This window comes from Chanos chanos, chromosome 5 (assembly GCF_902362185.1).
Source record: "Chanos chanos chromosome 5, fChaCha1.1, whole genome shotgun sequence".
NCBI lineage: Eukaryota > Metazoa > Chordata > Actinopteri > Gonorynchiformes > Chanidae > Chanos > Chanos chanos.
In genome coordinates this window covers 47,733,080-47,745,296 of record NC_044499.1, presented here as the reverse complement: position 1 = coordinate 47,745,296, position 12,217 = coordinate 47,733,080, and the positions used below count along the sequence as shown (strand labels likewise).

General features: G+C 40.0%; 1 protein-coding gene across 4 annotated transcripts in view; it reads right to left on the bottom strand.

Annotated features, from left to right (window-relative positions):
• Positions 1-12,011, bottom strand: part of nrxn1a (neurexin 1a) — a 135,758-nt gene extending 123,747 nt beyond the window's left edge. For 2 of the 4 annotated variants that reach the window (XM_030773338.1, XM_030773337.1), the window contains exons 1-3: positions 11,300-12,011; positions 4,646-4,663; positions 2,885-2,914 (exon numbers count right to left, since the gene is read on the bottom strand). In XM_030773338.1, coding sequence (XP_030629198.1) covers positions 2,885-2,914; positions 4,646-4,663; positions 11,300-12,011 — 760 coding nt within the window. Of the gene's footprint in view, positions 1-2,081; positions 2,094-2,884; positions 2,915-4,645; positions 4,664-11,299 lie in introns of all 4 variants that reach the window. The other 2 variants (XM_030773339.1, XM_030773340.1) reach the window with 2 other exon arrangements.
• Positions 12,012-12,217: the final 206 nt, after the last annotated feature.

The window sequence follows — 12,217 nt, the reverse complement described above, 5'->3', positions numbered from 1 at the left end:
TATGAATTTGCAGCTGAAATGATTTTAAATCAAGATTCATTATAACTCTCACCAAACTCAGCATTTCACAAATGTGAGCGTGTCAACACGACTCTGCTCCATAGGTTGTTTGGGAAACTGATAAACCGCTAGACACCGTCAGGCACGCACATTCACAGATGAGAATGAACGAAAGCATTTTGTCTGTAATTAGGTAGAATTCTTCCATATTCCATTAAATATGTCCACAATGGGGACAATATAGGTGAAGCCTTAAAATAAAATAGGCATCTGACAATGGCTGTGTATAATATTATAAAATGTACTAGACTGAAAAAAAACTGAAGAGGAACATTTTGTGTGTGTGGGTTTTCTTCTTGTTTATGGAATCTAATGACAGGGCTTTCGAAATGGTTTGTGTTGAGCTGTGAAAAACAAAGTAGACGATACCATGATAATGCACAGACTAAAGTCATGTGGTGCTTTCCATTCACTTCCTGACTATCTCCTCGTTTAGAGCTAGTACCTGCACACTCTCAGAAATGTGTACAAACACACACACACACACACGCACGTGCACACACAGTTTCTGGAAGCCAGATCACTTCACATGTGCATCATTTCATTCAGTTGTACAGACAGATGAGAGCCGGTCTTCTATGGCAAATGGAATGTGAAAACATATAAAAGGTATCTAAAAAAAAACATTCCAACAGCTCCATTCAAGGCTATAGCCGACAGCACAAGTGTGGTTAGACAACGCGGTTGTCTGCAAAAACGAAGCTTCTGAGAACATGACCCCCTTGCAATCTTTAGACAGAAGCAGCAAAGCCTAGAGAAAGAAAGGAAAAAGAGCACCTACCTGCTCTCCATAAACCTCTTTTCAAATTCGGAACGGACGCAAATGAACCCAGTGGGCGGAGGGCCAGATCAAGTTTGCGTGTGAGAGAGCCATTGTCGTGAACAAAGGAACTGTGAGATATGGCATGCAGTGAGGTCAAAGGGCAAGAGTGAGAGCAAGCCGCAGCGGTGCTAAGTACAGTGTACTTACCTCAGAGCGATTAAGAGAGGCCTCCTCAAAATGACACTTCAGAAATCTCACGGCAATAAAACACTGCTGTATGATTTTATTATTTTTTTTTCCCCGGCTTCTCGTGTACTCGGAAGGTTGCGTTATGGTAAGAGCCAATGAGAAATCGGGAACAGGACAACTGGTAAAACCGTGAAAATACGTGTGATGAAAGATGCTCTTACCTGTTTATGAAGGATGAACGACTAAGCAGATTTTTTTAAATGTTGTACGTTTTAGAAGGTTGCAAAGTTTACCTGTATGATATTCATATAATTTTTTACTGTTTTTTCCCTTTTCTTCTGCCTGTCACTTTTCTCTCCATACTCAATGCTTCTCTGATAAACAAAACAGGTGAGTTTCCTGATCAATTTCAGTCAAGCTGAAATCAGTTTGATAACGAGATAACGAACCTGTTCATGCTCACTCACTACAGTTCATCGCGACAAATCAGCCCGCCTTGGCTAGGCTCTGTCAAAGCCTTTGAAATTAATTGGGATCGTATCTGACACCGATAGAAAATAAACGTGTAATTCACATGTCAAGGAAAAAAAAAAAAGAAAAAAAAAGAAACATGGTTGCATATCTTTGATTTTTATTGCCAACTAAAGCAATCAGTCAGTTCTTATTTGGCGGTGATGATGTAAACATAAACTATGGGCAAGTTTAACGCTGTCTATGAAATAAGAGACAACCTACTGTGCAATATCTAATGCACGAGACAGAATGACATGTTTGGCGCCATTGCTATTCCATGAGAAACAGTGCACCTACCTTGACCAGGTCATTGATGACATTATGGGGACAGCATAAATTACACACACACACACACACACACACACACACACACACACACACACGTGCGGTATATGTACCCACAACAGACTGGGTGTAAATGCATGTATAAAGCCACAGATAGAGGTTTAAAATAATGGAGAGTCTTGGGGGTGGGGGGAGGAGGGGGAGGGGAGGGGGGGTTGGAGTTACATTCATTTTCCCTTTTGTATTAAATTATAAAGGAAATGTAAAGTACCTTTACTTTTACCTATGACATTGATATAAGGGTTCCGTGAAGGTTAGTCCCAGAGAGACAGAAAAAATACAAAGGAAAGAGGCAACGGTAAGAGTCATGTTCTTGTGTAAGAGGAAAAAAAAGAAAAAAACTGAAGGTCTACATTTTGTGAGTAGAAACATGCATTTAGAGTAGCCATGAAGGAGCAGGCAGAGAAATGGGAGCTTCCTGGAAAGGGACATGCTAAGACTAGATGACATAAGATGGAGTTAAATATGACTACTGAACAGACGGTAAATCGCTTTTGACCGTTTTGTTTCCCGAGAATGCACACTGTCATATTTACAAGGAACGAGCAAAGCCCAGAGAGACAAAAAATCCAACCCCCTTGCTAGGGTTCAAATCTTTTTTTTTTCTCTTCTAAATGGAACAAGGAGGGCAAGCAACAATGGAATAGCATTCAACCATGAGTGACGGACACAAAAGCAAAAAAAAAAAAGAGTACAGCAGGATGGATAGAAGCGCTGTTGAGGGGAATTCAGAGTGAATATAAAAAAGAAAGAAAGAAAGGAAGAAAGAGAGAAAGAAAGAAAGAGAGAAAGAAATGCAAGGAACCAAACCATCCATTGACTCAGCACCAAGCTGGAAAGAAAGCAGCCCCACATAATTCTACCAGTGGTGAGAAAACGTAAGAGGATAAAAAAAAAAAAAAAAGTAGCGCAAAAAGAAAAGAAAGAGGCAGAAAAAAAGGAGGGAGTGAAGGATGGAGGCAAAAGAATATTAAAAAGTATATTTTTTAAAAAAAAACAACAAACAAACCATACCTTGGTCGCCCATCATCAGGTGCGCAAGACCTTGAGGAGAGACAAGAGCACAGTCAGCACAGAGAACGGGATTATGGGAAGGTTTTTCTCTCACATTGACACACAGGCATCACCTGAATGGATGATGCCTGTGGTGTGGTGTGGGGTTTGGGAGGTTGGGGCACTACAGTGGGCGGGACAGAGGTGAGGTCAGGAGGTGAGAGAGAGAGAGAGAGAGAGAGAGAGAGAGAGAGAGAGAGAGAAAGAGAGAGAGAGAGAGAGAGAGAGAGAGAGAGAGAGAGAGAAAGAGAGAGAGAGAGGGGAGGTGGAAAGGTGTTAGTTCAAAAAGCATTTTCTCAACCTCGCGGTTGTAATGCTTTATCTGACAAACTTATCTGTCACACTTGAAAAGGATAAGACAAACTATTACGCCTCCACTTTATTTTTATATTTCTTTTCTTTTTTTCTTTTTTTTTTTTTTTTGTGCAATAAGGAAGGCACAAACATCTGGTAATCTGTGTTTTGGAATGAGATTGCATTGTTATGAAAAATAACAAAAATGACACCATGAAAACAGACATAATTACTCAGTGTGGATGGTGTTCCCCTGTTAAGCAAACTGCACTTTAATCACTCTAAGCGATATCCGTATCATTACCAAAATAAACAAATAATGATAATAATAATAATAACAGTAATAAAATAACTTGTAAACCGTGATCCATTGCAGCATAGTTTCAATAAAAAAAAAAAAAATAGAGATAGTCATTTTTCTGCCTGCATCTCACGTGATTTTCCCTGAGAGAGAATGTGAACTACCATTACCCATTTCATTTCCTTTTTCCCTGCTATGAGCTATGAGTCCCCGCCCCTCTTTTTCCATATATAAATGATAACATATCTCAAAAAAAGGATGAATTATAATGGACAATGTATTTCACCTACCCAGAGTCTAACCTGCACGTCTGAAAAATCCATGGGGACTATAAAATGTGATTTGTCCACGGTACTTACCCTCTGTCCCTGGAGCACACAATGCAATTCTGGGGAAAATGGGCAGCATTTTCACTGCCTCTGAATTTCTCTGTCCAGATTTTCAATTGCATACATTAGCATGTAAGTATGTGATTGCGTATGTGTGCCTGTGTGTGTGTGTGTGTGTGTGTGTTTGTGTGTATGTGTCCGTGCGTGCGTGTGTGTGTGCGTGTGCGTGTGTATAGGCAGTGCCTTGAAATAGAGAAAAAAGCAGCAGCTGCTTCATTGTAAGAGGTTTCAATTCATGCTATTTCAGTGCAGGAAATGGCAGCCACCTTCTACACACACACACATCTGCGAATTTGACTTTTTCATGCCAGAATGAATCTTAAAAAAAAAATGATTGGCATCCCCTTCTTCAGCTCTGCTTCTATTTGATAGCTTGTGGGACACACAACCAATTCCTACCTGACGAATACCAATTTACAGAAGTCTACAGTTAAAAGATAAGTTTATCACATTCTTCTTCTTCTTCCTCTTCTTTTTTTTTTTTTTTTTTTTTATACCTGCATTGCACGTCTTGTTAATAACCCCAAACCTCAGGAGAGTACAAGCCTACAAAGACCAGGTACCCGATCTACTTACCGTTTGCCTCCCCAGAGTGGAAACAACACAGAACCCTGAAATTATTTTTTTTTGGCAAAACTTTGAAATGTGGAGGAAGAGACAGAGAGAGAGGTGGAGGGAGGGGAAAAGAGAGGTAATGAGAGGAAAGCAGCATAAAGAGAGAGATAAAACAGTACCCACCTCCGACATAGGCCTCTTCTGGAGTGGCGGCCATGGTGTGGAGAAAGAAAGGAAAGCATTAATTAAGAAGCATGCAAACTGGGACGTGGCCTGACCTTTGAGGGGGAGGGGGTGGGGTGGGGTCGGGTCGGGGGTTACCGTGGAAACCATGCGTCTTATCACACAGCCCGCGTTAAGTGAACTAGTTCAAAAAGGCACTCTGCTACTTCTTAAAGAGATGTTGTCTCTCTAAATGTTTTCTTTAAATGTTTTGCTGTTGTTTTTTTTCCTGCTTCGATCTGGTCTGTTTGTGTGTAGCACTGAGGTGATATTCTAATGTATCATCATTATGATATCTCTATGGGTGATTTTTTTTTTTCAACTGATAAAACACATGGTGAAATTGGGTTTTACAGTACCAAAAATAAACATGCACCAACATGCGCACAGCTGCAGTTAATGAAAAAATAAATTCGGAAGGCAATGAAAAAGCGTGGAAGGTTTTCTTCGGCTGATAATGGGTAGCTTTTGAATTTTTACATTTTAATAGCACGGTTATAAATACCCGTCAGTGAAATACAATATAATTCATCGCTTGAATTAAATATCGGTGTCAAATTTATATTCAATTTCTACGAATAAAACATGGTTTAATGAGTCATAGTTACAGTTACAACTCTACTGGGCGATAACATTTTTTTTGTCATTGTGAATTGTGTATGCGGCAGACATTTCTTAGAGAATCGAAAAAAGGTGGACCATGCAAATGTGTAAAAACAAACAAACAAACAAATAACATAACATGGCATGAAAATGCAGACTGGGGATGCAATATGAACCTACTGAAAGAAAACAACATTGGTCAGTCAGTCAGTTTCAATATTAGTGAGATGTTACAGTACCTGAGAAAAACACACTGTAAACGGCCATGTATTGTATTGTCCCGTTAAAACCAGCTACTATGGCGTATAAAGCCTATATAACAGTTTTAAAGATATCTTCATACCCAAGAATAAAGGTTCTCATTTAAACAATACATTACCTGTGGGACACGTGTCATTCATGCACCCAAAACACCTTTTGTTCCTCTGACGCCTCAATATTTGCCTGTCTTATAGACAAACTCAACCAACATCAACCTCAGAAAATCTCTGCTCATTATCTTAATATATCAAAACACGTCATTCCTACCTCATTGAGGGTTGGGTTTTTTTTTTTTTGGTTTTGTTTTTTTGTTTGTTTGTTTTCTGCATCTTGTGGACTTTATTGACCCAGAACTTACCGATGGAATCTGCTCGACCCGACCCAAACACCAAAAAAAAACACAAAAAAACCCCACAGCATGCAGCACAAGAACAACTGCCACTGTAACATCTGTGACAATCAATGAATATGAATGATGAAAAAAAAAATCAAAATGTTTTTTTTTTTTTTAAATGAAACGAAGTGTCATGGCAAAAAAAAAATAAAGAAAGTCTTTCCGATGCGGAAATTAACAGCATCTAAATTAGCGGCTAAATTAGTTTAATTCTAATGGATCTCAGGCAGGCCACAACATTGCTTCATTTTCTATATCCATCATAAAAATACAGCATAGAGCATCTACATTTATCTGGAAGATCTAGAGCCAAATTTAAACCACACAAACAATGTGCTCTTTCAAAAGAGAGAGGCATCTGGTCTCACTAAATATGAAATTGCTTGTTTGTGATAACTTAGCGTTACGCCATAACCCAAAGAGGATGTTGTGAATTTATATGGACGTCAGCTTTCTCAGTCCAACTCCAAATGATTCCTGCCTGACATGATTAACACCGCCAAACTGCCAATTTTATTTGGCACTGTTTACGGCCGTGACAAAAGCAGACATTCTGAAAAGTATACACAGCTGGGCTAATTTACATAACCTTTCCGCAAATCAATTTATCTGTGCACACATTTTTTGTGTGTGTGTATAACGTAGTTTAGCTTCTTAAAATAAAAAAAAACAATATGTACCTGAAATACACTCATTACTAGTGTTACTCATTTTACAAGTCAGTATATTTTTCCTGGGCTGAAATACTTTTAGAGAATCATGTCCAGGCTCCGCCCCCCCCCCTGCTGGCTGACCAATACAGGTGAGACTGTCTGCGTATGTCCGCTGTGCTGACTGACATGACAGGACCAAACTGCTGGGATTAGGATGTTGTAGAGTTTGCACAAGGCAAGTGGGAGGTACAGGATCTCACCAAGCGGGCAGTTTATTTGGAGAGCGTGTCTTGCTCACATTGCCCTGATTTTTGGTCGAGAGTGAGGGAGAGCAGATAAAGATAAAAAAAAAACAAAAAAAAAACCACGCTTACACAACCGTCTCCCACCATGGGCCTGAACTGGCCCACAGCAAACACGAAGTGACGCGTGCTCTCACACGGCCCTGCTCAGACAGTACTCTGGATCCAGCTGTTCGTTTACAGCAGTTTTCCAGTTAGTCAGAGCATGTTACTCTCAAACACAAACACACACACACACACACACACACACTCTCAATGGATTACTCTACAGGGAGAGCTCTAGATTGCTCTGCGAGTGTACTGTTGCTTGGTTCTCTTAAGCACACTGTGCTAACACACTGTAAAAAAAGATGCTGCTGTCAACACAGGTTTCCTTAAGCTTTTTCCTCCAGCTGGTGAAGTAGAGGAGAGTGAGCTACTGTCTCTCTAACTGTAACTCTCCACTTTATTCACTTATTTATTTTTTTGGATCATTTTAAGACTACACAACCATCACAGCACTGACCGTTACAGCTGTAATATGTGTAGTGTATGTGTTTGTGAATTTATAACATGGTTGAATAATCCCTCCAATTAACCTCAGCACCCAAGCAAGAAAAACGGCTATTTTCATTGTCTTCCACATAATCAACGGCTTGTATCACACCAATTATCTAAAATTAATCTCTAAAGAGACATGAAAATTAATGTGTGAAACCTAAAGTGTGTGCACTGTTATGAATTTACACTTAACTTTAGTCTTTGTCATCTTTTGACAGATTTTGAACAATCATTTTTCACTTTGATTCAGTAGCATCTGCTGCTTCCAAAGTCATGGCAGTGTGGTCTTCTAGTGCCCAAATAATATCATTTGATAATAATTTTAACCGACGTTAGTTAAACATATCCAAGCTGTGATGATCCGAATGCAGTGTCATATGTCCCATATTGCAGTCAACTTCACCACAAAGAGATTAAAAAGCTCAGTCCATCTGGAGAGTGTTTTTGTGTGAAAGTAATCCTGCAACACTCTGTAAACAGTAGCTTTAACCCTCTGATTTGATCCTGAGGGTTGGGTATGTGGAGACAAAGAGAAATGAATAGCAGATGAAGGCCTACAGCGATTCCATGGGTTGGCAAAGGGCCAAGGTTGAAATACATCGAGTAAGTCACTCTGACGATATTCAAAAACTATCTCAGTCAATTGCTGCATTTAGACAACGTTACAATGGTACGTGAAATATGTCTTTTGAGGTAAAACAAGCTAACCCGAGTGCTCAATTGTACTTACTTCTAGATCTTTCTCTGTAGCTTTAAAAATGAAGTGTTAAAATGGTTGTGACATAATGTATGAAAATGTTCATGCACTAGGCAGTATCACTTTCCTTGTTGGGCAGCCCATCCTTTTGTAGGAGACAGGTCAGTCGGGTTTTATGTGAACATAAAAGTAACAGTAAAAGCTTGGAGTACTGCTCATGTACCATTGCGCTCACTGCATGGATAGGACTCTAACCAAGAAATACAACTCCAGTGCCACAACGCAACATCTATAACTTCAAATAACAATAAAACAAACTTCTTCCTCTCTTTCCTTCACTACACGCAATCACCATTACAACCACCTTCTTTATTCTAAGTGCCTTCTTCTGTTATCCACTAGAACAAGACAGAATTTCACTAATCAAGTGTTTGGCTATTCCCAAAACAACTGATGAACCCAACTCCTCGAGCTGTCGAAGATCCCAGGCTATGTAGTTAATCAAGTCACACAAATGGGTCCGCACAACAGTCACAAAAAACCACCTTCAAACTGAGAATGCCAAACACACCAAAAACATATTGTTCTGTTATCACAGTGTTCCGATGGATCCAATCACGGAGTTAAGAATGAGTTAAGTTGGGATCTGATGTAACTAATATGATTACTCACTTACTAAAACCAATGAGAAAAAAACACCCCCGCAGATCTAGATATCACTGAATAAAACTCAAGGAGGCCCTTATGACTGTGATGCTCGGTAGCGAGGGAGTTTAAAACATAATAACACACAGTAAGTCTCTTTCAACATCAGCTGTTTCAAAACACGTCATTACCTACAAAACTGCTGCTCTCTGCAGCGCAAGTGAGTTACCCTACTGTGAATTCCACACCCTCTTTTGTAAAGAAGGTTATTACCACAGTTGCCTGTCGAGAAAATGACAGAGTTTCAAATGGCTTAATCCGTATGGTCCTGCTTCCAGTAGAAGTTAGCGACAGAGAACGACTCACGGTCTATTAAGAAAGCCTTGTAGAGGTCAGTTACAGCACACCTTGGTCACGAGCTCCACAACCTTTTGCCAATGACTGTACCAAAGATAAAAAAAAACCCTGTATATCTAACCGTGGTTAAATGGCCTGATTTCTCCTTATGCTTGCACTTTGTGTGCCAGATTTGCATTAATATTGCTCAGAAGGACAGAATCAGGCTAAGAGGAGTTTAAATCTAGACAGTTGTGTCTATTAAAGTTACACCAGCACCATCTAGGCTTCTTTCACGGCACATAATATGTTTTAATAATGGTATTTCTGTCTTCTCTCTATCTGTGTGGAATATTTGGATGATAACAACATAAAAAAAAGCACAGAGAAAGGTTATTCTGTTCATCTTCCATTTAAAAAAGTAGACAGGCAGTGCAATCCGATCCTTTAAACCCTATGGATAAACTATATCTTCAACAACTTTCTGTCTTGCCACTGTGAGGTCGCGCATTGCTACTAGGAGAAAACACCAAATGGGCCTACTTCAATTTCGCAATTCCCATGCTACTAAATGGGAAACCATTTCCAAAACCGAGTCATCTGATATCTATAAAGTGAAACTGGTTATGGGATAACTCATACTTGGCAAGGGCTTGTTATTTCAAAAACCTTTCTCCTTACTTAACTGAAAAGAAATGTTTAACTCACTGGCAGTCTTACACCGTGACTGGGCCTTTTTTTTTTTTTTTTTTTTTACCTCCTCCTCCGCTTCCTCACACACTTATGTGTCACCCTGTTAAATCTCGTGACGGTAGGCTTTCAGCGCTTTGTAGGCAGGCCTGCTATGACTCACTGAGGCTATGCAATCCAACCAGCCCTGGAGCTATCTACTTTCACATACTGCCCTCAAACAAACTGAAGAGAAACTCAGGAGGAACTTGTCTTTTTAGCATCTTCCGAGGTCAGCGGAGATCGATCATCTTTCCTGGCAATCCTGTCCACGTAGAGACGGATCTTAAAATACAAACGATTTTACTAATTAAATACAGAGGAAAGCGGATAGGGAGATTTTGAAGAGCAAAGTGATTGTTCGTGCCAGTGATATTACGATGATCTTATGGCTCCCAGTGCCTTTGGGAGACTCCTATCTGTTGGAGTCATTGCACATCAGCATCAGATCCCATCCTAGCCCTGACTTTATTCAGTTTAACTGTTCTTCTTGTATCACAATTAGCAAGTCCAAATTTACGGTGAACAGTTTCCGTGGCAACACAACGCCTCGTGAACTCGAAGCTCAACCAAAGCGAAATTCATCACCATCAAGGTCAAAATCAGTCCACAGAGAAGACTGTCAGAAATGATGAAAATGATGGAAACAATGTAAAAAAAAAAAAAGAAAGAAAAAGAGAGAGAGAACAAAAAAACCCCAAAACAAAACAGTAAAGTCTAACACCAAAAGGGTAGGTCAGACCAGTAAACCAACCAAAACTAAAACACAGGAGGGGGTGGGGTGGGGGGGTATTCTGTAGAAAGATAACTAATTGATATTGATGAATATATTATAAAAATCAATTTACAGATCATCCGTCTCACAAGTTTTTTATGTGATGAGCAGCAATAGTGGCCGATCCCCTCTGCATCTTGCTTTTATTATTATGTTAAAGCAATTTATTTGATTGATGTGAGGTACAGTGATATGCATTCTGTTGTCTATTTTACCCAAGAACAACACAGATCTTTGCCTTTTTAGCCATATTTCAAATAAATATGCTTTCTTGTCACCTTCAATACTGACTGATTATGTTTTCACACAACAATCCTATTCAAAACATTGATCATTCTGCTGCAAAGTTTGCGATTTTTTAAATGATGAAATCTAGATAAATTGAATGCTGCAAAAAAGAAAGTGGATTAACTCTTTCCGGATATTGCTATGGCCTTTACATGCTGATTACAATGAGTCCCCGTTTAGAGATTTTGTGCGGCCTACATCACCATAGTGAAAAATTGTTGCGGGCCCTTTGGGAAAGCCTGGAATTCAAACATGATGAAGCATGCACTGCTTCTTAGTGATTAGTGCAAATGATAAAATAAGTTTTAAACTACACAAACTAACAAAAAAGATTAGAAAATAACAGAAAAGTAAAACATTTCGACAAAAGACGGCGACTCCAGGCCTCTTACCTTCACTGCAATCTTTCCCCTGGAATCCCGTCTCTGAACAATCACAAATGGGCACGTCGTTTACGATACTGCACACTCCTCCGTTCAAGCAAACGTGATCAGCTTCACAAATGTCGGTGTTGATTCCTTCACTGTCAATTAAAGCTGGCTCGGAACCGTTTACTTTTAAATCGGTTATCCATCCTTTATATGGCACTTGGTCTTTAACGGCTGCGGAGGTTAGCCGTAGTGCCACTGACCGCAGTTCGGGTGGTATTCCTCCTAAGAATAAATGACTGAAAACGGTCATGTCCCTCCTTTTAGACTTCACCTCCACCCATTTGATCTCCTGGTCGACAACCAACGTTGTGTTTTTGAAATTCCTGCGCACGGTGACTGCGTGCCAGCGGCTGTCATTGACGGCAGTGTCTGAGAGTACCATGGCGGGTTCGGCGCAGAAGATGGAAAACCGCAGACTCAGTCTGCCATTATGAATGAGAAGTTCCAAGAAGTCACAGAATCCTTCATCGTCGAAGTACACTAGGAGTCCATGAGCGCTTTTGGTTTTCATGTTGAAACTCATTTCGCTCTCACAGCACGCGTTCCACATAGGAAACCTTGCCCACTGGCCTTCTGCGCCAGTAAACTCCATGCTAGTTCCTAAATTTACCAAGCAGCAAACCAGCAGGCTTATCCAAACCAAATGGGCTCCGCTCCGCGTTGAAAACGTCATGGTGCTAACTGCGGCAAGTTATGATTCAAGGTACTGCTATCTAAAGTCAGATGTATGTTATTGTCCTAGCTGGCCAACCATTAAACATAGCTGGCTTCTTTGTGAATGACTGAACATCTGCGGATTCTGGGATAGATTTTACCTTTGGTCATTGTTCCCTATTTGAGAGAGGGCTTGGTGTTATAGCCTGCTCCTCTTATATAAAA